Source organism: Seriola dumerili, unplaced genomic scaffold (assembly GCF_002260705.1).
Source record: "Seriola dumerili isolate Sdu_G_001 unplaced genomic scaffold, Sdu_1.0 BDQW01000138.1, whole genome shotgun sequence".
Lineage (NCBI taxonomy): Eukaryota > Metazoa > Chordata > Actinopteri > Carangiformes > Carangidae > Seriola > Seriola dumerili.
This window is the reverse complement of record NW_019174393.1, coordinates 18,984,723-19,012,223: the sequence shown is the minus strand read 5'-3', so window position 1 is coordinate 19,012,223 and position 27,501 is coordinate 18,984,723. Positions and strand designations below refer to the sequence as shown.

Below are 27,501 nucleotides of genomic sequence, written 5' to 3'. Positions count from 1 at the left end.
GACTGCTTTTGCTTTTTTTTTTTCCGGGGGGGGGGGGGGGGGGGGGGGGCACGACGACAACTCACTCCATGCCCTGAGCAGTCTGCCGGGCGATGTCAATCAGCTTGATCATCTCAAACTTGGTCTCGATGATGTGCAGGTGGTGGTACAGACTGGAGCCTTCACACCACTGGGTCACTATGGCCAGCTGAGGCTTGGTGGTGTAGCCCATGAACAGCAGGATGTTCACATGACGCGTTTTCCTTGGTGGAAACACACACACACACACAGGTTGATGAAAATACACAAGTGCAGATGTTTTGTGTAGCTTTGTTAAAAAGGAGGATACTTCAGTAATATCATATTAATTTGCAGTGCAGTTTAAAAAAAGGTGCAAAGTGCACAGGTTCTCCTGATTTAAGAGCAGGTGGCTGAAGTTACCTGAGGACTCCCACTTCATTCTTGAAGGCCTGAAGCTGCTGTGGCGTGGGAGCAGTGACATTCAACATCTTCACTGCCACATCACCTGAGAGGAGAGGGAAGGCCTTTCAGGATCCACGGGAACCAAGTTATGTTTCACTACTGTAAAAGCTGCACACGTTGCACACTGCTACATGAGGCCACAATGCGACTGTGGGTCAGGCTCACACTGACTGGGCGTCCACATACTGTACTTGACTAAATATAAGCCTATTTTTTTTTTACAGTGCTTAAGAGAGAGACACTTTTGGCACTGTTGAAAAATGTGATAAACTTAATTTTTTAAGTAACCGTAATTAAATATACATTGAATCTGTGAACGTAAAACAACCTGACTTTTGAAATTTCTAGACAGGGAAACCATTGTTTTATATTCAGGCAAATACTGACAAAATTCAAATTATAGGCCTGGTTGGTTTGGCTACACCTGTGGTTCCAGGTGGCAGCAGGTGGAATTTTTCTTACAGTCAACAAATCCCGTAAACGAGCAAATCCAACAATGTGTTAGTCCAATTTTTTGACACTTTCTGACTTCCCTACCCTGTCTGCGACCCTCAGCTCAAAACCCATTGGTTCTATTGAATATGTAACACATAGTTTATTTATTTATTTATTTTTTAAGAAAGGCTGGTCACTGTAGTTTTTACGATACATTACTCAGATAGAGGACATAGTACATCTGTTTGGGACTATTTTTAACATTGGGTGGTCTGTGGACTGTGTATGTGGGATTGAGTCAAAATAAAGTGTGTGTGTTCATGGTGGTGTGACTCAATGTGTTTTTTTTAATTTAAAAAAAGCTCCCACTAGGATTTAAATAGTTTTCTTTTCTTTTTCCTTTTTTGCTGGTCGGATAGTAAGTGTGTGCTGCTGTTCTTACCATGCCACTTTCCCTTGAAGACAGTTCCAAAAGATCCAGAGCCTATCCTCTGACCCAGAGTGATCTGACCCTCAGGGATTTCCCAGTCATCACTGGAGTCCCTTCTCCCCAGGGTTTTCTGTTTTACAAGGCACAGTCAGCACAAACACAAACACACACACACACATTGAACTGCAGAAAAAAAACTGTAATCTCTCACCATCTTATTGCGGTCCTCAGACGAGGATGACGACTTGCGCTCCCTCTGTTGGCATGGTGACTTCTGTGGGACCTTGACGTTGGTCAGAGAGCCAGGTAAAGAAGCAGGTGGTGTGGCCGACAGCCCTGTGGTGGAGCCTGGAGTGGGATCATGGATGAAAAGAAGAGAAACAATAAAAGAAGAGGGAGTGAGAAACATGTCAAAAGAAGATGAGATGAAGCAGAAGAGTAAAGAAAGAGAAAGTTTGAGGCAAGGACAGGGACTGAGGCATCTGTATCAGTTGTGTGTGTTTGGTCACATGCACAGAGGAGAGGTGGGGGGGTGCTTTGTTGGATGGCAGTTAATGGTTTAACAATCTAGACATCACAAAACCATCACAGTTATTAGCTACCTCTGTCAGAATTACAAGGATGTTATGATGTCTAAGAGGAAGCTGATTTTAAACTGTTGCCGATAAATATGGAAGAAAAAAAAGAGTACATCACAGAAATTGGTTCCAGGACATGCTTAACACAAAGACTGGAAGCAGAGGCAAACTAGTAGCCTTGCTCCATCAAGAATAGTAATATATGTCTTCCAAAATCAACGTCTTGAATCTGTGAAATTTTGAAATCCATGTAAACAACTTTAAAGGTTCTGTAAACCAGATTTTAAACAATAATGTAGCAGCAAAGAACTATTGTGTGTGTAAAGATATAGTAGACCTTCTCTTTTCCTTGTTTTGGCAGCCGGTCTGGTAGAACATGCATATTTCGTGCATGTACTTGTGCATGTTAGTGAATGTGAGTCCCTCCTGTTCCCTCCTGTCCGTTGGTCCTCCCCACGTTTATAAAAACAAAGGCCCCGCCCACAAGTGAGATGGCACAGTGCAGTACGCAGCGTTCAGGTGAAAGTGACCTTCAAGAATTTCCTCCACTGAAGAAGAAACCATGTTTTCAGCTATAAAGACCTCAGACAAAGAAAGAGATGGGACCAGAGCATAGGTGGACTGGACATGGGGACTAATGGCTCAAATCCCGGTCAGCTGGTGGCCCATCAAAACATCCATAAAGTTTTAAAAGTTTTTACCAGCTCCGTCAGTGTCATTACCGTCTCTGTGAGTATCTAGCTCCGTCAGTGTCTGTATCTGTGTTTTTACTGGTTCCATTAGTGTCTTAACTGAGTCTGTCAATGTTTTTACCAGCTCCATTACTGTCTTTACTGGCTCCGTCAGTGTCAACCGGTCCCACCAAATAAGTCCAAGGCTGAATTTCTTTCCCAGTCCGACCGTGGAGCCAATAATGATCTGGCCCTTCCGAGATGGAGAGCCCTACAAGCTGCTAAAGGCTCCAGCTTGACTCAGAACTGTTTTTTCTTCTCCTTGATGTGTAAGTAACTTGATGGTTCACAACGTTACATGTCTGTTTTCATTAGTGACCAGCTACAGTAGACGTGAACGTGTTCGGCAAATGTTGCTATCACTAGCCGGCTTACTGCCAGCATTGCTGTGGCATATCACAACAATGTTAGCGTGGGCTAATGGTTGTGGCTGGATTGTTTATTGTTGACTCTTGTGTACGCCATGTAACTCTATTCTGTTGTGCTTCTTGTTATAAATAAATACAGCAATATTTCAAAGTTATCATTCTCTTTCAATATTACGTAGTAATGTTCAGAATGTTATTATATAAATAAACATGACATTTCTGTATCTGGCTTGGTTTGAGTTTGAATTATTTCATCTGAGACTACTGATGTAGAAGCCTTTGTGATGATGTTTGGTATAAACATATCTTGTTTAAAACTATGCAGGCCAGAAACACAGGGCTGGAGTTTAATTTATACACCATCATTGCAATTCAAATCGCAATTACATTATTGGTCAGAAAAAAAAACACAATTTTTCTCAAATTGTTGACAGAAAACTTTTTTGGTGAACTGTGAACTTACCCATTAAAGGCTTCAGGATATGCTTATTATGTTAATTTAAACAGCCATCTACATGAATGTAGTTATGTTTGTGCTTTCATGCCGGTAAAAATTTCATTCTAATGCATTTTAAGAGTGGATAAGCCTGGAATCATACTATCATTTACTATTGTGCTATCATGAAATTGATCTTAACAACTGGTGATTAGTTCATCACAAGGGTTAACTAATAATTGAACAAAGGAGCATTTTTTAGCAGTGAAACCACCATCCATAGAATAAGAAGTGTCACATCAGAGTAGTGGTGAGATCTGTGTGTAGTCTGTGTAGTGTCAGGTGTGTGGCAGAGAGAAAGAAAGAGGGGGGTACACACAGTGGATGTTGTGGATGGGACACACTGGTGGGGGGGTTGGTGTGTGGGGAGGTTGGGTGGTGGGATGGGTGGTGGGATGGGTTGGGGGGGGGGGGTTGCAGGTTGAAAGACACAGGAACACACGGAGGCCTAACTACCTCGGAAAACAGGCTCGGGCTCAAAATCAAACACTATGTCATTGGGGTAGGAGTATAGGAGGGGGCTTGAGGTCCGTGTTCGGTGCTTCCTCAAGCAGCGGGCGGGGTGGGTCGGGGGGGCTGCAGGGCAAAGAGAGACAGACAGACCATCACTGCTACTCACCCTGCCCCTCTCACCTCTAACTACTGTCCAAGGATACAGCTGAGCTCCTGAATAGAGAGCCCTCCTACCACACTACAGTTAGCACGTTAGCTCAGCACTGTTTCAAATTTATATTCATCTATAATAAATCTCAGTCTTTAACATTTTGGGAAATTTTCTTTTATAAGAGTGAGATGTTCAGATGGATATCAGTCTCATGCAGTCAGTAGTAACAGTAAGTTAAGCTTAGCATAAAGACTGGAAGCAGGGGAATCAGCTGGCTCTTTACATCACTGAGACCACAGCATACCTCTGATTTACTGTCAAACTTCTTTGTGATTTTATTTCCACTAAACTTTTGTAATGAAGTTGAAAAGATTCATTAGATATACGTGTGTTCCTCCTGATCTGGCAGAGCAACTCTAAGTAAGACTGGAAGAAGAAAAAAAATAAAGTTGGCTGAAGAAGTGGAAGTTCTGTTCTTCCAAAAAACTGACCCACAGATCTGAAAAGTGACTGGTTGCAGGGCTAAACAGAACTGACTCAACTCCTCGGGTCTGAACTCCACACACACACAAAAGACCAAGAGCACGCAGACGGAGGATGGTGGGAAAAAAGCCACAGAATGAGCCTGAAGTCTGCTACTGTGATCCTTACCTCCGTCTGACCTTGGTAAGCCCTGATCTCGAATCAGGTCCTGAAAAGAAGGAAGAAAGAAAATAAATAATAAGAACACTGTTAAAAAAAAAAAATAACCGACACACAATTTACTATACAATTTACCATAGTACCAAGTACTGAGGTTGTTTGGTGTTCACACTAAATGTCAGGTCCGTTTTAGAGGGAATACATTGAAAAACACAAGTGGACATGAATAGATGCAACTTTAACGGTAGTGACGTTACGTGAGACACATCGAGGCTTCGAAGTGTGTGTCGAGTACAGCTGTGCTTTTCCGGTAAAGCGCGCATTGATGCCTGTATCATTTTAGATGTATGACGTAACTGACGACATGTGAAGCCTCGCATCTCGTCTGTACCACGTGACTGCTTTTAGTGGTGGTTGGAGTTAATAATATATTACATTAGACCTCAGAGAAATGCCTTTAAATAGTTTTAGGTTTATAACACTTATTGACATTGACTGGTTGTATTTGCAATGGATCCACCAAGGAAAGACTTATCCAGTTTGATGACACTTTGATCTTATTTCTTCCAATAAAAGTACAAGTTTAATAGTGTACAGTTATTGTAGATACTTTATGTTTATTGACATATATTTTTTCTAGCACATATATCAATTGCTTTCACAATAATTACTGTAAAGGTAACATTTGTATTTGCCTATATTGATGATTCTTTTGCCTATATTGATTTTCTTTTTTTAGATGTCGCTCTGTTTACATGACGCATCAAGAAATGAACCTTTTCTCGAACCACTTTGCTGGAATGGTTCAGTGCTTCATGAAGCTGTATCACCATCACTATTTAACGGTACTCTTATTGCTCCCATACTTTAACTGTACTCTTATCGGTACTTTTTGTTATTTTGTAAGAAAAAACTAACAAATTAAGAACAGAATTAATATTGCTTTATTTTCTAATATGTATTCAATTAACATTCTTGAGTAGAAAACTTCTCAATTGGTTTTTAGTCAACTGACGACACCTAGAGACGATGCAGGAATTGGTTTACGGTTTGCCAGACACATGAAAACAAGCCAAACTGAATTACACAGCGTGGACACGTGGGCCTTATTGTAAACAATAACACACCCACGTGTATGCAATTAAATAAGTGGACATAAAACCATGTGCAAAATGATACAATACATAACAATGGCAGCTTTGGACTTATCAGAGGAAAGACCGAATGCTGCAATTAAAAGAGAACGGGTAGTGAGAGACCACGCAAAATTTTTTTGGTCCATGATGATGATGAGTGGCTTATCAGCCGTTTCAAATTTCCTAAAGCAAACCTCTAGGTCCAGCTTTGGAGAAGGACACGGCGAGGACACGCATTACCTGTTCCCCTACAAGTGCTGACCACAGCCAAACATGACTGCATGTTTTTTTTTTTTGTTGGTTAGCTTGTCATCTCTGGCTAAAGACTAGAAATCAGTGAAATCATCTGCTGTTTGGCTGTAGTGAAACCTGCAGAGTCATGGTGGCCAATCATAGTTAATGATGTAGAAGCACACATGAATCAGTCGCTCCGGGGAGGACAGACTCACATCGATGTTGACGGGCTCAATGGTGTTAATATGGACGTTGGGGGCGGAGGACGAACGGTCCCGCTGGCCAAACTGGTTGCGGTGGTCCTCCTCATTGGGCCGGAAACTGGGCGGGATGGGTATGGACTTGGACGGGGACACAGTGGTGTGACATATAGACCTGGAGAGATGAAATTTGTTGGTGAAAAGTAGTTAAAAAAAAAGACTTCAATAGACATCTCTCTGCACAAAAAACCGTTTGGATGTTGTGTTGCTAAAAAAATAAAAAAACGACTAGCAAAGCAGTTAAGGAGAAGAATGACTCCTCTTATTCCACTGAGGAGGTGAAGGTGGAGGACTCACCCGGTGGAGTCAGATGGGGGGAGTGATGGACAGGCCTCAGACACAGGAGTGGTTCCCTCTGAGGACACCTCCTCCTGGGTGAACGGGTGATGCTCAAAGAACTTGGACACGAGCAACAAGCTGCAGAACACACATCATTAAGGTTATTTATTACTTATTTACTCATTCCCAACTCTTATTATTACTTAGAATTGGATCATGAAAAACTAGATAGACAAAAAGACAAAAACAGCATATAACACTCATTACAACCATTTAGAAATACATTTATTAATTCATGAATAAATTATTTGAAAGTTTTGATAGTTAGAAAAACTATTTGAAAAGGAATTTTAAAAATGGGAATACATTCCCGGATTCCCTCTTCAATTTCCATTTCCTTTTTCGAGCTGCTTTTCCTTTTCCTATTAACTAATCGATTAGCGTAGTCCTTTAGCTTCTCCTGTTAGCTTTTCTGTGACAGTCTGTGCCTTCAGTGCTGGTAAAACACACTGGTTAGCTCTCCAGCCAATCAGAGAGCTTGTTACATCCCATGGCCGATTGGGATTGTTTAGCCTGGTTTTACCAGGTTTATTTAATGAGAGTTTTATGCTGTTTTTGTAAATCCATTTTTTAAATCTGAAGTATTGATGGATTAATCGTTCATTTATAAAATCCTTTTACAATTCCTATTTTTAATGCCTATTAAAATGCTTTATTACTTTTCCTGTGACATCCCTGGACCTCCATAACATTCAGGGTTGAACCAAAGGCAAGTCAGTGCAACAATGACTATTCAAAACAAAATGTCTGTTAACTACACCTTCCCTACACCTATCTGCCCCCATTAAATCAAACCAAGGCTGGAAACAGGCCTATTTTGCTCAACATGTACAATAACTACATGGTGTGCCTACAATAATTAGAAGGTAGTGGTACTAAGTGATAAGTAATGGTAAGGTTCCATTACAAGCACTGCTATCATATACAGTATATACAGTACATACATCTATTTTATAATAACCGAAGTCCAAAATCATAACAGAAACTCCGCTCCTGCTACATTTTACAGTAGGTTCAGTCCCAGACTGGTGAAAGCCGGTGGTCTCTCAACTCTGTGTGACTTACTCTAGCTGGTCATAGTTGACACACATGAGAGGGACCTCAGTGCTGCAGCGCTGGTGGAACTTGTATCCACAGGTCTGACAGCGGAAACCCTGGAACAGCAGCTTTCTGCAGAAGTCGCAGAAGGCCAGTGTGAAGAAGGTCTTCCTCACCTGTCAATCAAACAGACACACAAATGTACAATCAGGTAAGATAATCAGCACATAATGTTTCCTGTCTGTCATGTGAGCCATGATGTTTGAGATTGTTGTCTGACGGTGCTTACAAAGTTGTGTGTGGTGAGCGGCACGTTCTCCAATACTTCTACGTGTAACTCTTCTCCTGTCAGCCAGGAGATGTCTGTGTCCCAGCCAATGGGCTTCTTCTCTCTGAAACAGGAAGTTAATGTTCCACTGATTTACATAGTATGATTATGACATAATATAGTTTTTCCCCTTCATCAATCTACACTCAATTCCCCAACAACAAAGCAAGAATTATAATACTCTATTATAAATTTCTAAACTTTTTGCAAATGTATTATAAAAGGAAAAACTGAAATATCACATTGACATAAGTATTCAGACACGTTGCTATGACACTTGAATTTTAACTCAGGTTCCTTTCATTATTTGATCATCTCTGAGATGTTGCTACATCCAGATTGGACTCCACCTGAGCACAGTGGTCTCCATCATTCTTAAATGGAAGAAGTTTGGAACAACCAGGACTCTTCTAGAGATGGACGCCCAGACTAAGTGAGAAATGGGAGAAGGGTCTTGGTAAAAGAGCAGACCAATAACCTTATGGTCACTCTGACTGAGCTCCAGAGATCCCGGAACAGCACTAAACTCCAGAGAACAGCAGCTTTCAGAAATTCAGAAATCAGTCATAAAGCTTACTCTCATAGAAAATATGAACATGAACCATTTGTGTGAAATTTTACCGTAATTGCTGAAGTCTTGAGCGTTTTGTGAGTTCACTGTGACCTTGACGTTTAACCTTTAGCCACCAAAATCTAATCAGTCTGTCCTTGAGTCCAAGTGAATGTCTGTGCCAAATTTGAGGAAGTTCCATTAACGCGTTACTGAGATATCGTGTCCACGAGGACGGGACAGACAGACAACCGTGATGACAATATGCCCGTAGTCCTGACTGTCGCCAGCTGAACCGGTGGAACGCAGAACAGTTGACGAAAAAACTATAAATTGTGTATATTCAACTAAAATACAAATCTATTATGCAAGTGCGAATATAGTACGTAACAAACAGTGTTACTTGACACTAGTGTGTGGACAAGATACATCAGAAGAATGCGTGTTAGTTAGTCCCCTCTACAGTAGGTTAGTGACAGACTTACCCATCCTGTATCCTGTACACTGCACAGCACTCTGGAATGAGGCCTCGCATCATCAGCGCTTTCTTCAGTGAGTCTCTCACAGTCATCCCACAGCGGGCCGGGACCTGCGCACAGAACAACAGTCACTGACCCGACACGGTACACCAACAGGAGACTAACAGCAGAAAGCAAATGAGCTGAGACAACCACACCAACTTGATGTACTGCAAAGTCGGAGTAAGAATGACCTTAGCAGCCCTTTGCGTTGGTGATCACCGTTTCAGGCCTGGTAGCCGGGTTTTTAAATCTACAGCCTCCCACTGTGGAGCTCATCAAAGTGAAAGGGGGTCAACTACATTCACTAGACCAGAGAGACACAAAAGACACCTCCTGGTGGTTGTCTGCCTCCTCCACTCAGACTAGTTTCAGGTTACATCCCTGTTTATCCAGAGTCATAGAAAATATAATATATTTGTGTGAAATTTTGTCATAATTGCTGTGTGAGGTCTTGAGTAATGGCTACAAAGTGTTTTGTGAGGTCACACTGACCTTGAGCTTTGACCAACAAAATCTAATTAGTTCATCATTTAGTCCATTTGAATGTTTGTGCCAAAATTTGAAGAAGTTCTGTCAAGGCATTACTGACATATTGTGTCCATGAGAATGGGACGGATGTAGGGACAACTTGAAAACAATATGCCTCATCTCTGACTTCCAAAAAAAGTTCCTGTAAATAGACAAAACGAAACTAATGACACCCTGTGCAGAGCCTCAGCTCCAAGAAGAATCTGAACTCACTGCACCACTCATCCTTAACATTAGGGCTGTTAACACTTTGATTTCGTCAGTCTGATCCACAATGAAAAACTCTTTTGCAGAGACTTTGTCTAACTGCCAAATAACCAGGGGTGTGTTAATTATGAAAATCGCTTTTCAGCAGTCAGCAATGTTTCTGATTACAATATATGTTCACTCTCCAAGTTGCAAATATTGTGGAAGCCCTTAAAGAGGAAGTTTTGGTATTTTTCAACCTGGCGATAGTGGCCATTGTGACTCTATGGGTTATGCTAAACTTTGCACTTACCATTTCTGCTGTGGACATTCAAACAAACAGAGACTTGTGCAAAAAAAATGTACATGAGTGCGAGCACAAGTTAACACTGGCCAGTGTATTTAGTCATCTCACACCATATTCTAAGTGGTTGGTTTGTAAACACGGGTTGTAGCAGCAGTGACATTGTCAGAGTTTTTAAAGCAGGCTGCAGCTGTACATCTGAAAGCCAGATTTTGTCTTCAGAGCTCAACTGATAAACTGGCTGATTTCATCACAGATATAAGTTTGGTGTATGCAGGAAATGTCAGCACAGAAATGTCAGAGGTCATTCAGAAACAGTTTTCTAAATTGAAATGTGTCCCACAGTGACCACTCTCTAAAAGTCTGCAACTTTAAAATGTTTTACTCAATACAAATCTTGGTCAAATCAAAACATATACTTTTTATAGAGAGGTTGGCCTGAGAAACCCAGTATCAGTCAGGCTTTAGTCTTCTTGTAAATACAGTATTGCAGTATCTATTGTTTTTACTCTAAATGAGGCATTTTGGAAACTAAGTACATGCTTTCGGTTGGTTGATGTGCAAACAAAAAATGAAAGTCATTGGCCTCATCCAATCGGCAACCTCCAGGGCTGAAAAATGAAAACCCTGAAGTGAATGAAAATCCCTCCCAACATGTCTGATGTCATTGCACATTGAGGCAAACATTTCTGTAGCCTGTGTAATTTCCAAGGTGGAGCAACACTTAAAACACAATAAATGTGTTTTTGGTGTCTTATAATCTTGGGAAATCAAAATCTCAAACCTTAAAATCATGATCACAACACGTGTATCCTCTGAGAAGACGTCAGACATACCACTGTTCTCTGTTTGTTGGGCAGGAAGACCCTAACGATGGGTTTCTGGGGGGAGCGAGGGTTGGCTCGGCTGGCGTCAGTGGGGGTCTGCAGGACAGCCAAGGTGTTAGGGGCTGAGGGAAAGGCCTGCGCCCCCCCTCCGACCCCACAGCCTCCCATCTTGACCTCCAGAAGGGCTGGCATTGGAGAAGGAGAGCAGGAGAAGTCTGTACCATTCCCCATGGCCTCCAGCAGCTGCTGCTCCCTCTGCTGCAGGGCGTCTAGTTTACTGGTGTACTCCTCATAGGCCTGGTAGGGACAACACACCAGAGAGCCTTCACTCAACAGCTTCAAAGCCTCAAGTGACACTCACAAGATTTATTTTCTGGAAAGTTATATTTACTAAAAGCCAAAACACTCTTACCTCTAGATATATGGAGGGAGGATTGTGTTCTCCTCCAAACTTGTCCAGTAGAGCCTCTAAGTGTTCTTGTGTCAACTTTATCATCTGTTTGATATTCCATATCTGTGGGGGAAACACACCAAACAATGTTAAGGAGTTGATATCTCTCAGTAACTGAACAACAACCTGAGTCCGAGGTCTAGAGAATGAATCTCCCATGACTTCATGGAAACAGAGACATGGAAAACTACAGGTTGGACATTGTTTTTAATGACTTGTGAACCTACAGAGGTGATAACCTGGGGTGGACAGTAATGAAGTATATTTACTAGAGTACTGTACTTAAATATATTTTTGAGTATCTGTACTTTATTTTAGTATTACTTCTTTTGGAAACTTCTGAATTTTACTTCACTACACAAATATTGTACATTTGACTCCACATTTAAATGAAGTACTCAATTCTTCAGTGGAGATTCTTCACCAGAGCACCATGGCATTATCTTAAGTCCATGTTCGAAAATTTAGAAATAAAGAAAATCTAATCTTTTTAAATGTTTGCTGTGATTACCACTAACAAACCTCATCACTTCCTTAAAAAAAAAAAAGAAAAAGGAAATACTGAAACCTTTTGTTGATTTAATTGTGTTTTTATGACCATTTCTTTCAGACTTGTATAATATCATCTTTTTATTCTACAGGTTCTACAGTCAGTCAGTAGGTTATTTCAGTCATTAGGTTCTGTAAATGTGGAACAACACAACAATGAGTTGACATAGAAAATGTACTTTTGAACACTTCAGTATTTTTAAAATCAAGTCCTCCAGTACTTTAACTCTGTTTTTCAATCAGAAAAAATCTGATTGAACAACTTTCACTTGTATTGGAGTCTATTTGACCAACGGGAAATGGGTGGACTCTGCTGGAGAAGGACTCAACTGAGCATGCTCTGTAGGCTCAAAACTGTGGAAGCACGAGGAAGCAAGGAATACAAACATTTTTCTGCTGCATCATCTTTGAACACGGTATCCACTTCAGTGTTTCCCACTGTGTATATTCACCAGTGACACACACCCACAGCCAAATTATGAAATTTCACATGGTTTATTAACATTCATAACAAAACGTAACCAGCACCAAATTATGCTTTCTTAACTGTGCGTATGTGCTTGGTGCTAGTATGAAAACGAAGGGGACTCAAACAAACACTTGCACACACACACTGACGAGACAGTTTAGCAGTCCAACATAGGCGGTTTAGAGTGTGTGCAGCAGCTGGCCTCTACGGTGACATGCTAGACCTACCGACCTCTCCTAACAGAAAGTCATTTACTTAGCTAACTTCTTCGGCATAGAGTAGAAGAAACATGAAACAGAAGCACGAGTACCAGAACTGAACAAAGTGAACATTTCTGAATGGCCATGGCAAAGTGAGCTCTATTAAGCCGTCTAGTGCAACTCACAGTATATGAAACTTACCGTTATGCTCATGGCTGGGTTGATGTCAAAAAAAAAAAAAAATTCTTATCAAATTTAATCTGTAGACCTTTTAGTATAAATAGTAGTATAGCCGTATCGTAAATAGCCTATTCTCTCCCACCATTGCTCAATGTATTACACAGTCTATTTTGAGAGCCATTGATTTACACTATTCTTTTGCCCTACTTTTCATCTTGTTGACAATCAGACATTGCATTTACCCTGTATTAGTTAGTAAATACAGTTCCTTATTTAAACCCAGTCACTATCCTGTTCAGCCATTGAATTGAGAGGTCACAGCTTCTGACATTAGACCGATTGGGCTCATTCATTTGTAATTGATTAGGCTAATAAATAAAAAATCAAACGAAAGGTTCCTCCCAAAAAGGGGGAGGTGGTGCCCTAACGCTGGTGCCCCAGATGTGGCCTTTGTTACTCTACATAGTGCAATGCCCATCAAGCTGGAGCGTGACCTTTGATGTTATCAGTGACACCTCAAAGGGTTGTGTGTCAATTCAAAAGACAAGATGGTTACCATGCACGCAACAGCAAGTATACTCTAAAATAAATGGAGGAATTATAACAAATCCACTTCCTTGGGTCCTCAGCAATACACTCGCCAAGTCTGAGGTCGATCGATGAGCAGTTGTCGAGAAAATTAAAGTACAGACAGACAGAGAGTCCTCCATTTGGACTAGTGCAGCACCTGCGCAACATGAGCCTGTCAGTAGCATGACAGGATTTCATAACTGAGATCACCAAGATGCCAATGTTTGTTTTTGATGTCTTGAGATGCCAGATAATAATGAAGAAAGATGTTAAAATGTGATTGCGTGATGTGTTTTAAGGTAAAACATAACATGTCATTTACAGTATTATTGTCTGAGTCACATGGCCCATCAATATCTGTACTGTATTCAGAGCATAACAAGATATTTAAGGCTGACATACAGTATCGTTAACCGTGATACACAGCAAGGCTAGTTACATACTCCCCTACCAACATACACACACACACACACACACACACACACCCACACACACACACACACACACACACACCCACACACACACACACACACACACACACCCACACACACACACACACACACACACACACACAGGAGGAGCTCTCAGTGCTAGCACATCTACAACACAGATATCCCCACAGTGACCCTATCAAAGCTCCATCAGTTTCAATGCTTTCCAGCAAAGACACAGAGTCTGACAGCAGCTTCTCTTGGCTGCTGAGCCGACTACCAGCTCTTCCTCGTGTCTTTCCTATTACATCATACACTGCGTAGCCACGAGGCCATGCCTCCCCCTCCTTTTTAAATATGCTGGAAAACAGGCTTCAAGCAGAATTTGAATGTGTAGTTACCCTTTCAAAAGGGGCTTCTCTTAGGTAAATATAACAGGTTGCAGCAAGGTGGTACAAGTGGTGCAACATCATGTAACAACAACAGTGAGCCAACAATTTCAATTACTATAGGATTCTATTGACCATTAAAACAGTGCAAACTAGGGCTTGATAATAAATGTCATTTTGACTCGCTCCTCTCTTAGTCTTGTATGACAATGATTTTGATGAACTGTGGGTGGGAAGAAACATATGTGTGAGAGAGATGGAAAAGTAACATGTCAAAAGAAAACACTTGACGAACCACAAAATCTAGAACAAAATTGTAGATTCTTTAATTAATTAATTGGTTAGTCTGTTAAAGGACCAGTGTATTGGATCTAGGGGATCTATTGGCAGAAATGGAATATAATTATGTTTTCATTAGTGTATTTCACCTGAAACTATGAATGGTTGTATTTTCATTAGCTTCGAATGAGCCTTTCACATCTACACAGTGAGCAGGCGGAGCCCGCCATGTTTCTACAGTAGCAGTCTATGGATGGTGTTTCACGTTTTTACACGATACCTTAAGGCCACTCTAGGGTTCTCCTACACGCTTGGAAAGAGAAGGGAAAATGGAGGGGTATTCAGTTGGTTGCTATTGGAAACCTCACCAGTAGATATCCAATAAAAGTTGAATTTAGGGGAACTGGACTTGGTCGTTTCACCACTCATCCAAGAGGCTTCTTCAGTATTGACTGACCGGTGAGGAGAACCAGATATTTAGCCTACGTGGGATCGTTATCAAGGCCACTACTGTCATTTGGTTTGTTAGTGTTCCTGGTGACTGACTGTTGTTGGAGTCGTAGACATCCTCCTCTGTTGAATTATAGTTTCTCTGCTTTGACACAGATGGCATCCTTTACTCTTTTCAAACCACCTGTCCTACTCATCTAAAATATTTACATAGTTGTCATCAAAGGAGTGTCCTGGCCTGAGGAGCTGGCCGCCCTCTGTTGAGCCATGCATTTCTTTAGTGATTGTTTTGTTTCCTTGATATATAGGTTTGTGCTTTACTTAAGATTAAATCGTAAACTGAACTAGATTGCTTCTCTGGGTGCATGATCTTTTGGATCAACCAATTTTTGTCTTAATGTGTTGCTGGGTCTGAAAAACACAGGGATGTGATGCTTGTTTTAGATCCTCCTGAGTTTCTAAGACACTCTAGGCACGTATGGGATGACAATGTTGCTGCTGTTTTTACAAAGGTCCAGTTGTGGTATCCAAGCTTTAAGTGCATCCTTCAGGTGTTTGTGCTTCTTCTCTTGGGCCTGGACACTTGTTGACACATCTCAGTTTTGCAGGATTCTTATAACTCCTAGTTCGTGTTCCTGTGGGTGGTGAGAGTCAAAGAGTAGGTACTGGTCTGTGTGTGGGGGTTTCCTGTGTACTCTTCAATTTGTACGACAAAGTCCATAAAAGGCAAGCTGTTGTTTCTAACATCCTCTCATGTGAACTTGATGTTTTTGTCCACTGGGTTAATGTGTCCTGTGAAGGCTTGCACTTCCTGGGTTTTAATTTCTCAGCTCATAGCTGTTCCTTCTGGAAGAGTTCAGGGGCCCACTTTCTACTTGCTCCATTTAGAAGTTGGCGGGAGATGTGTTTTTGTCTATAAAACCCCCGTTGTACTGGAAATAGGTAGTGGTCAGGCCAGAGGTCCAGCAGTTCGCATATCTGGTCTGGGTTGAGGTTGGTTCTATTATGAATTGTGCTGTTATGTAGCAGGCATTGCTCTACAGTTTCCAACACCTCCATAGTTTGTAAGCATGTGAACAATGAGGTCACGTCATAGGACACCATGATTTGATCTGGGACCAGTTCAATCCTCAAATCTTGTTTACAAAGTCCATGGAGTTTTGAATATGGTAAAAAGTGAGTCATCAAAGGTGCTAAGATGGTAACTTTGTTATCAATGTTGCAGGTCACTCAGTTGATGCTGCTGAAGAGGAGGTGGTTCCTTCTTTGTGAGTCTTGGGGAGCCAACACATACATTGGATAGCTTTGCCTGGATATGGGCGATTCTTCCTTCTGTAACTTCTGTAAACATTCTATTGCCTTCTTCTTGTAGCCACGGGTCGGGTCTCGCATCCAGTATTTCATATGTGTTGGTGTCACCGAGTAGTGTGGTGACCTTGGCATGTTAATAAGCTGTCTTTAGAACCACTATACATGTTCCCTTATCTGCCAGTAGGATGGGGATGTTTCGGTCTTCGCTTTGTGATTGGATAACCGTGACGTGGATAACTGAAAATTTAGTTAGCAGAAGGAAGAATCGCATATCCAGGCAAAGCTATCCAATGTATGTGTTGGCTCCCCAAGACTCACAAAGAAAGGAACCACCTCCTCTTCAGCAGCATCAACTGAGTGACCTGCAACATCTGATAACAAAGTTACCATCTTAGCACCTTTGATGACTCACTTTTTACCATATTCAAAACTCCATGGACTTTGTAAACAAGGTTTGAGGATTGAACTGGTCCAGATCAAATCATGGTGTCCTATGACGTGACCTCATTGTTCACATGCTTACAAACTTATGGAGGTGTTGGAAACTTGTAGAGCAATGCCTGCTACATAACAGCACAATTCATAATAGAACCAACCTCAACCCAGACCAGATATGCGAACTGCTGGACTCTTGGCCTGACCACTACCTATTTTCCAGATACACGGGGGTGTTTATAGAACAAAAACACATCTCCCGCAACTTCTAAATGGAGCAAGTAGAAGTGGGCCCTGAACTCTTCCAGAAGGAACAGCTATGAGCTGAGAAATTAAAACCAGGAAGTGCAAAGCCTTCACAGGACACATTAACCCAGTGGACAAAAACATCAAGTTCACATGAGAGGATGTTAGAAAACAACAGCTTGCCTTTTATGGACTTTGTCGTACAAATTGAAGAGTACACAGGAAACCCCCACACACAGATCTGACAGTACCTACTCCTTTGACTCTCTACCACCCACAGGAACACGAACTAGGAGTTATAAGAATCCTGCAAAACTGGAGATGTGTCAACAAGATGTCCAGCCCAAGAGAAGAAGCACAAACACCTGAAGGATGCACTTAAAGCTTGGATATACCACAACTGGACCTTTTGTAAAAACAGCAGCAACATGTGTCATCGCATACGTGCCTAGAGTGTCTTAGAAAACTCAGGAGGATCTAAAACAAAGCATCACATCCCTGTGTTTTTCAGACCCAGCAACACATTAAGACAAAAATTGGTTGATCCAAAAGATCATGCCACCCAGAGAAGCAATCTAGTTCAGTTTACGATTAATCTTAAGTAAAGCACAAAACTATATATCAACGGAAACAAAAACAATCAACTATAAGAAATGCATGGCTCAACAGAGGGCGGCCAGCTCCTCAGGCCAGGACACTCCTTTGATGACAACTATGTAAATAGTTTTAGATGAGTAGGACAGGGTGGTTTGAAAAGAGTAAAGGATGCCATCTGTGTCAAAGCAGAGAAACTATAATTCAACAGAGGAGGATGTCTACGGACTCCAACAAACAGTCAGTCACCAGGAAACACTAACAAACCAAACTGACGAGTAGTGGCTTGAAACGACTCCCCACGTAGGCTAAATATCTGCGTTCTCGCTCACCGGTCAGTCAATATGAAGAAGCCTCTTGGATGATGGTGAAACGACCAAGTCTCAGTTCCCCCTAAATTCAACTTTTATTGGGATATCTACTGGTGAGGTTTCTCCAATAGCTAACCTACTAAATACCCCTCCATTTTCCCTTCTCTTCCAACCGTGATTAGAGAACCCTAGAGTGGCCTTAAAAGGTATCGGTGTTAAAAACGTGAAACACAACATCCATAGACTGCCGGTTACTGTAGAAACATGGCGGGCTCCGCGCTGCTCACTCGTGTAGATGTGAAAAGGCTACACAAGCTAATGAAAATACAACCATCATAGTTTTCAGGTGAAATACACTAATTGAAACACATAATTATATTCACATATTCTGCCAATAGATCCCGCTAAAGATCCAATACACGGTCCTTTAACAGACTACACAATTTAATTAAATTAAAGAATCCTACCATTTGTTCTAGATTTTGTGGTTCGTCAAGTTGTTTTCTCTTTTAACATGTCTAACTTTTCCATCTCTTCAACCATATGGTTGTTTTCCACCCACAGCTTCAATCGAAAATCAATTGTCATACAAGGACTAAGGAGAAGGAGCGAGTCAAAAGACATTTATTATCAAGCGACCATAGTTATGGGCACTAAGTTTAATGGTCAATAGAATCCTAGTTTGTAATTGAAATTGTTGGCCTCACTCGTTGTTGTTACAGTGATGTTGCATCCACTTGTAACCACCGTTGCATGCAACCTGTTATAAATTTACTAAGAAAGCCTTTTGACAGAGAGTAACATAACAACAATTCAAATTCTGCTTGAAGGCGCTGGTTTTCCAGCATATTTAAAAAAGGAAGGGGGAGGCATGGACCTCGTGGAACTACGCAAGTGTATGGATGTAATAGGAAAGACACGAGGAAGAGCTGGTAGTAGTCTGGAAACGTGCAGCAGCCAAGAGATAGCTGCCTGTCAGATCTCTTGTGTCTTTGCTGGACATAGCATTGAAGACTGATTGTTGGCTTAATGGAATGAGGCTCATCCCACCTCTCTGGGGTCATTGTATTCTTGTGTTGTTAGAATCGGCTAGCGCGAGGCAACTTAAGTATTACGAGTTCACTTCCCTGCTTGTAGTGATCGTTGTGCATGTGTGTGTTAGCTGTTTCGCTGTGTGTGTTAGCCTGTAGATATGGGGACCTCCGGGACATTGTCAAGTTGTCGTGTGTTGGTGCAGGGGAGTCATTGTAACTAGCCCTCTCGCTGTGTATCATGAGGTTTTCTTTTTTGTTTAAACCGGAATATAAAGACTGTTATGTCCAGCCTTAAATATCTGCTTATGCCCTGAATACGCAGTACAGAGTATTATGATGGCCATGTGACTCAGCACACTTAGTACTGTATAATGACATGTTATGGTTTTACTTAAAATCACGCAGCTCACGCCATTCACATGTTTCTCGATGCTTTCCTCTCATTATTTCTACGAGTGCACTCTCAAAGAGCATGGCAAAACGAATACATTGTGCATCCTTTGTGTGACATCTTCGGGTTAATGATCCTGTCATATCGTTCGACAGGCCGTTGGCAGGTGTCGGTCGTTTGGTTGGGCGTTGGATTGTTGGTCATTGTGGCCTCTTCACCTTACTCTGGCTTCTTGCATTCCGTGCGGGTTGTTTGTACTTTGACTGTTCTTGTTTGTTGCACTGTTTGCGCTGGTGTGGGCGTTGTTGCGGCGCTGGTCTGTTCGCCCTTGGCAGCTGTCGTGTTTTTTTGTGCGTTTTTTTCGATCGCTTGGCTCATTGTTTAGGCTCTCACGGGGTGCTCGCCAGGTACGTCTAGATATGGAGCTTGAACTCTCTGTCTGTCTAGTTATTTTAAGTGAGTCTTTCTCGACACACTCGTGCTCATCGTTATCGATTTGTTTCTTGCGTGGGCCTTCAGACTTGTCCTTGAGTCCGTATTGCGTGGGAGGCGGCCGGGCCAAGGCAGTGTGATGTTTTCGTCGTTCATCGGACGTTCTTCCATGGTGTTATTCAGAGTATTACTCTCGCCTCCGCTTCGCGCTGCCATGGTAGACGGCATCTTGTACGGTGTTTGATCATCTTGACAAACAACTTCTTGACCAGCGGTGGTCACTGAACTTGGAGAAGATCTATAAGGGTTCACGCGCCAGTTTGATGGGTTCACTGCACTATTGTCAGCAAGTTATTATCAAAGGCCACATCTGGGGCACCAAGCCGTTAGGGCACTCACCTCCCCCATTTTTGGAGGAACCTTTCGTTTGATTTATTTATTACGCCTAATCAATTACTAAATATATGAGCCACTCGGTCTGAATCGTCACGAAGCTGTGACCTCTCATTCGCAATGGCGTGAACAGGATAGTGCACTGGTTTAAATAAGGAACTGTATTTACGTAACTAATACAAGCGTAAATGCAATGTCTTGATAGATCACAAGATGAAATACGTAGGGCAAAAGAATAGTGTAAGTAATGCTCTAATAGACTGTGTATCCAATGAGAATAGTCGGTAGGCTAATTACCCAAACGCGAGGTGGGAGAGGAATAGAGCTATTTTAGATATCGGCGTAAACTTACTATTTATATTTAAAAGTCTTACAGATAAATTTTGATAATCGCAATTTTTTTTTTTTTGACATCAACCAGCCTACGATAGCGCTGTAAGTCTCATATACTGTGAGCTCGCAGCACTAGACGGCTCTTAATCACGAGCTCAATCTTTGCCTCATGGCCCAATTCAGAATAGCTCGTTTCACTTTGTTGTCGTATTCTGGTATCGTGCTGCTTTCTGTTCATTGTTTCTTCTACTCTATGCGATAGCAAGTTAGCTGAACAGTAAATCGACCTTTCTGTTAGGAGAGGTCGGTAGCGTCTAGCATGTCAGCCGTAGACGACCAGGCTGGCTGCGACACCACTCTAACCGCGTCTAGTGTGGATCTGGCTAAAACTGTCTCCCGTCACGTTGGCGGTGTGTGAATGTGTGTCCAGAAGTGTCGCGAGTCCCTTCGTTTTTCATACTTAGCACCAAGGCACATACGCATCAGTTAAGATAGCGTATAATTGTGGTGCTGGTTACGGTTTTGTTAGTGAACGTTAATAAACCATGTGGAAATTTTCATAATTTGGCTGTGGGGTGTGTGTCACTTGGTGAATATACATTCATGCTGTGACAACACTGGAAGTGGGATAGCTCGTGTTCAAAAGATGAATGCAAGCCCAAGATAAATGGTTGTATTCCTTTTATCCTCGGTGCTTCATCAGTTTTGAGGGCCTACAGAGCTTATGCTCAGTTTGAGTGCTTCTCCAAGCAGAGTCCACACCCATTTCGCCGATTAGGTTCAAATTAGACTCCAATCCACAGTGAATAGTTGTTCAATCAGAATTTCTTCTTTGCTGATAAAAAACAGAGGTTTTAAGTCACTGGAGGACGTTGATTTAGACTTACTGGTAAGTCGATTGTTCAAAATGTTACATTTTAATCTATGTCAACTGTCATTGTGTTTCCACATTTACAGACACTATTATGACTGAGATATCCCTTACTGATGACTGTCAAACACCTGTAGAATAATAAGATGATATTTATACAAGTCTGGCAAAGAATATGCGGTCATATAAATGCTGACACAATTGAGAATTCAAGCAACAAGGTTTCTAGTATCGTCTTTTTCTTTTTTTTTTGAAGGTAAGTGATGATGGTTTTGCTTAGTGTTGTAAATCACAGCAACATTTAATAGAATATTTAGGATTTTCTCTTATTTCTAAAGTTTCGAACATGGATCTTAGAGATATGCCATGGTGCTCTGGTGAAGAACTTTCTCCATCGGAAGATTTCGGCAGTATTCATTTAAAGTGGAGTCAAATGTACAATATTCGTGTAGTGAAGTAAAATTCGAGAAGGTTTCCTCAAAAGAAGTATACTAAAATATAAGTACAGGATACTCAAAATACTATTTAAGGTAAGCAACTTGAGTAAATACTATCTTCATTAGCTGATCCACCCAGGTTAGTCAGCCTCTGGTAGGTTTCACAATGCATTAAAGAGAATGTGCCAAACCTGGGTAGTTTTTTCTCATGTGCTCTGTTTCTATGAATAGTCATGGGAGATTCATTCTCCTAGACCTCGGCACTCAGTGTTGTTTGTTCGGTTCCTGAGAGGATATTCAACTCTTAACATTGTTGGTGTGCGTTCCGCCCACAGATATGGAATTATCAAACAGATGATAAAGGTTGACACAAGACACTTTAGAGCTCTACTGGACAAGTTGGAGAGAAACACAATCCTCCCTCCATTATCTAGAGGTAAGAGTGTTTTGGCTTTTAGTAAATATAACTTCCCCAGAAAATAAATCTTGTGAGTGTCACTTGAGGCTTTTGACCAGCTGTTGAGTGAAGCCTCTCTGGTGTGTTTGTCCCTTACCAGCCTATGAGGAGTACACCAGCTAAACTAGACGCCCGCGGAGGCAACAGAGGGAGCAGCGAGCTGCTGGAGGCCATGGGGAATGGGTACAGGACTTCCTGCCTCCTTCTCCGAATGCCCAGGCCCTTCTGAGTCAAGATTGGGAGGCCTGTGGGGTCGGACGGGGGGCGCAGGCCTTTCCGCTCAGCCCTAACACCTTGGTGTCTGCAGACCCCCACTGACGCAGCACCGAGCCCAACGCCTCGCTCCCCCAGAAAACCATCGTTAGGGTCTTCCTGCCCACACAAACAGAGAGAAGAGTCGGTAGGTCTGATACGTACCTACTCGAAGGATAACCTGAATCGTGTGATTCATGATTTTAACGGTTTGACGCGCATTCTGATTCTCCGTCCAAGAGATTATAAGAGACACCAAAATCACATCAATCTTTACTTGTGATCTTATTAAATTCGTTTGCTCCACCTTGGATAATTACACAGGCACAGAAATGCTTTGCGGACTCATATGACCTGACTCACATGACCCAATCAGACATGGTTGGGAAGCGGATTTTTCATTCACTTCAGGGTTTTTATTTTTCACCCTGGAGGGTTGCCGATTGGATGAAGGCCAATGACTTTCAAATTTTTTGTTTGCCACATCAACTCAACCCGAAAGCATGATACTTAGTTTCGCAAAATTGCCTCATTTAGAGTAAGAACAATAAGATACTGCAATATGTATTTACAGAGAAGACTAAAACGCTGACTGATTACTGGTTTTCTCGGCCAACCATCTCTATAAAAGATACTATGTGTTTGATTTGACCCACGAATTACTGTATTGGAGTAAAACATTTTTAAAGGTTGCAGACTTTATAGAGGAAGTTGGTCCACTGTGGGACACATTTCAATTAGAAAACTGGTTTTCGTAATGCCGTTTCTGACCAATTTCTGTGCTGACATTTCCTGCATACACAAAACTTATATCATGTGATGAAATCAGCCAGTTTATCAGTTTGAGCTCTGAAGACAAATCCTGGCTTTCAGATGTACAGCTGCAGCTGCTTTAAACAACTCTGACAATCGTCACTGCTGCTACAACCGTGTTTAGCAAGAAACCACTTTAGAAGTAGTGTGTGAGATGACTAATACACTGGCCGTGTTAACTTTGTGCTCGCACTCATGTACATTTTTTTTGCACAAAGTCTCTTTTGTTTGAAAATGTCCACGAGCAGAAATGGTAGATTTGCAAAGTTTAGCATAACCGCATAGAGTCACAATGCGCCACTCATCGCCAGGTTTTGAAAAAATACACAAAACTGACCTCTTTAAGGCCTTCCACAATATTTGCAACTTTTTTTTTTTTGGCAGGCAGTAGTTTACGGCGCCGGAGGGGAACATATATTGTAATCAGAAACATTGCTGACTTGCTGAAAAAGCGATTTTCATACATTAACAACACCCCTGGTGTATTTTGGCAAGTTTTAGACCAAAGTCTCTGCAAAAAGAGTTTTTCAATTGTGGAGCAGACTGCGAAGTCAAAGTGTTAAACAGCCCTCAATGTTAAGGATGAGTGGGTGCAGTGAGTTCAGACTTTCTCTCTTGGAGCTGAGGGCTACTGCACAGGGTGTCATTAGTTCGTTTTTGTCTATTACAGGAAACTTTTTTGGAAAGTCAGAGATGAGCATATTGTTTTCAAAAGTTAGTCCGTACATCCGTCCCATTCTCATGGAACAATATGTCAGTAATGCCTTGACGAGAACTGTCTTCAAATTTTGCGCACAAAACATTCGAAATGGACTCAATGATGAACTGATTAGATTGTTGGTGGTCATAGCTCAAGTCAGTTGTGCCTCAACAAAACACTGGTTGTAGCCATTACTCAAGACCCTCACCACAAGCAATTATGACAAAATTTCACACAAAATAATTATATTTTCTAATGACTCTGGATAAACAGGGATGTAACCTGAAACTAGTCTGGTGGAGGAGGCACACAACCACCAGGAGGTGTCTTTTGGCTCTCTGGATTTAGGTGAATGTAGTTGACCCCCCTTCACTTTGATGAGGCTCCACCAGTGGGAGGCTGTAGATTTAAAAACCCGCCTACAGGCCTGAACGGTTGGATGCACCAACGCAAAGGGGTTCTGCTAAGGTTCACTTCTTACTCCGACTTTCGCAGTACAATCAAGTTGGTGTGGTTGTCCTCAAGCTGATTGCTTTCTCTGCTTTAGTCTCCTGTTGGTTGTATCCGCGTCGGGTCAGTGGGACTTGTTGTTACTGCTGCGCAGGTCCCGGCCCGCTGTGGGATGCTGTGAAGAGACTCATGAAGGAGAACGACAGAAGCTGATGATGCGAGCCTCATTCCAGAGTGCTGTGCAGTGTCCGTATACAGGATGGGTAAGTCTTCACTAACCTACTGTAGAGGGGGACTACTAACACGGCATTCTTCTGATGTATCTTGTCCACACCTAGTGTCCAGTACACTGTTGTTACGTATCTATATTCGCACTTTGCATATATAGATTTGTATTTTAGTTGAATATACACAATTTATAGTTTTTTTCGTCAACTGTTCTGCGTTCCACCGTTCAGCTGGCGACAGTCAGGACTACGCGGCAATATTGTCATTCACGGTTGTCTTCTGGTCCGCTCCTCGTGGACACGATATCTCAGTAACCGGTTTAATGTGGAAACTTCCTCAAATTTGGCACAGACATATCACTTGGACTAATGGACAGGACTGATTAGATTTGGTGGCTAAAGGTTAACACGGTCAAGCGTCACACAGTGAACTCACAAAAACGCTCAAGACCTTCAGGCAATTACGGTTAAAATTTCACACAAATGGTACATTTCAGATTTTCCTAATGAGAGTAAGCTTTAATGACTGTTTTCTGAGATTTCTGAAAGCTGCTTTCTTCTTGATTGATTAGTGCTGTTCCGCGGATCTCTGGACTCAGATCAGAGTGACGCAAATCAGGTTATTAGGTCTGCTCTTTTACCAAGACCCTTCTCCCATTCTCACTTAGTCTGGGCGTGCCTCTCTAAAGAGCTCCTGGTTGTGTCCAAACTTCGTCCATTTAAGAATGATGGAGACCACTGTGCTCAGGGGATCCCAAATCTGGATGTAGCAACATCTCAGAGATGATCAAATAAATGAAAGAACCTGAGTTAAAATTCAAGTGCATAGCAACAGTTTGTCTTTTGAATACTGTATGTCAATGTGACTATTTCAGTTTTTTCCTTTTTCATAAACATTGCAAAAAGTTTAGAAAATTTATAAATAGAGTATTATAATTCTTGCTTTGTTGTTGGGGAAATTGAAGTGTATAGATTGATGAAGGGGAAAAACTAATATTATGTCCATAATCATACTATGTAAACTCAGTGGAACATTGAACTTCCTGTTTCGAGAGAGAAGAAGGCCATTGGCTGGGACACAACATCTCCTGGCTGACAGGAGAAGAGTTACACGTTAGAAGTATTGGAGGAACGTGCCCTCACCACCACAACTTTGTAAGCTACCGTCAGAAACAATCTCAAACTCATTGGCTCACATGACAGACAGGAAACATTATGTCTGATTGTACATCTTGGTGTCTGTTTGATTGACAGGTGAGGAAAGAACCTTCTTCACACTGGCCTTCCTGCGCACTTCTGCAGAAAGCTCGCTGTTCCAGCGGTTCCGCTGTCAACCTTTGTGGATACAAGTTCCACCAGCCGTGGCAGCCACTGACGCTCCCTCTCATGTGTTGTCAACTATGGACCGCTAGAGTAAGCAACAGAGTTGAGAAGACCACGGCTTTCAGCCAGTTCTGGGACTGATACCGTATCTGTAAAATGTTAGCAGGAGCGGGCAGTTTCTGTGTATGATTTTGGACTTCGGTTATTATAAATAGATATTGTATGTACTGTATATAATTATTATGATAGCAGTGCTTGTAATGGAACCTTATCATTACTTATCACTTAGTACCACTACCTTCTAATTATTGTACGGCACACCATGTAGTTATTTGTACATGTTGAGCAAATAGGCCTGTTTCAGCCTTGGTTTGATTTAATGGGGCATGAATAGGGCTGTAGGGAAGTGTAGTTAACTAGACATTTTGTTTTGAATAGTCCATGTGTGGTGCACTGACTTGCCTTTGGTTCAACCTGAATTGTTATGAGTGCCAGGGATGCTCACAGGAAAAGTCAATAAAGCAATTTTAATAAGGCCATTAAAATAGGAATTGTAAAAGGATTTTATATAAATGGAACGATTAATCCATCAAATACTTCAGATTTAAAAAATGGATTTACAAAAAAACAGCATAAAACTCTCATAAATAGAACCTGGTAAAACCAGGCTCAACAACCAAATCGGCCATGGGAGTGTAACAAAGCTCTCTGATTGGCTGGAGAGCTAACCAGTGTGTTTACCAGCCGTGAGGCGACAGACTGTCACAGAAAGAGCTAACAGGAGAAGCTAAGGAACTACGCTAATCGATTAGATCTATAGGAAAAGGAAAAGCAGCTCGAAAAGGAAATGGAAATTGAAGAGGGAACTCCGGGAATGTATTCCCATTTTTAAAATTTCCTTTTCAATAGTTTTTCATTAACTATCTAAAACTTTCACAATAATTTACTTCATGATAATAAACTGTATTTCGAAATGGTATTAATGAGTGTTATATGCTGTTTTTTGTGTCTTGTTGTCCTATCTAGTTTTTCATGATCCAATTCAAGTAATAATAAGAGTGTGGAATGAGTAACTAAGTAATAAATAACCTTAATGATGTGTGCTTCTGCCAGCTTGTTGCTCGTGTCCAAGTTCTGTTGAGCATCAACCCGTTTCACCCAGGACGGAGAGTGTCCTCAGAGGACCACTCCTGTGTCTAGAAGGCCTGTTCCATCACTCCCCCATCTACTCCACCCGGTGAGTTCCTCGCACTTCACCGTCTCAGTGGATAAAGAGGAGTCATTTCTTCTCCATTAACTGCTTTGCTAAGTCGTTTTTTTATGTTTTTAAAATTAGCAAACACAACACCAACGGTTTTCATTGTGCAGGAGAGATGTATTGAAGTCTTTTTTTTTTAACTAATTTTCAACCAACAAATTTTCATCTCTCCAGGTTCTGATATGTCACAGCACTGGTGTCGCCGCGTCCAACGTCCATACCCATCCCGCCAGTTTTCCGGCCCTAATGAGGAGGACCACCGCAAACA

The 27,501-nt window shown here is 41.7% G+C and overlaps 1 protein-coding gene across 1 annotated transcript in view; it reads right to left on the bottom strand.

Moving 5' to 3' along the window:
- The window catches only part of braf (B-Raf proto-oncogene, serine/threonine kinase), a 42,411-nt gene that overhangs the window by 5,933 nt on the left and 8,977 nt on the right, over positions 1-27,501 (bottom strand). Inside the window, exons 2-13 of the mRNA XM_022749192.1 lie at positions 11,410-11,511; positions 11,007-11,294; positions 9,117-9,220; positions 8,043-8,145; positions 7,781-7,929; positions 6,674-6,793; positions 6,332-6,491; positions 4,756-4,795; positions 1,539-1,675; positions 1,340-1,457; positions 421-505; positions 66-242 (exon numbers count right to left, since the gene is read on the bottom strand). Of these exons, the coding sequence (XP_022604913.1) occupies positions 66-242; positions 421-505; positions 1,340-1,457; positions 1,539-1,675; positions 4,756-4,795; positions 6,332-6,491; positions 6,674-6,793; positions 7,781-7,929; positions 8,043-8,145; positions 9,117-9,220; positions 11,007-11,294; positions 11,410-11,511 (1,583 nt within the window). The remainder of the gene's footprint in view (positions 1-65; positions 243-420; positions 506-1,339; positions 1,458-1,538; positions 1,676-4,755; positions 4,796-6,331; positions 6,492-6,673; positions 6,794-7,780; positions 7,930-8,042; positions 8,146-9,116; positions 9,221-11,006; positions 11,295-11,409; positions 11,512-27,501) is intronic.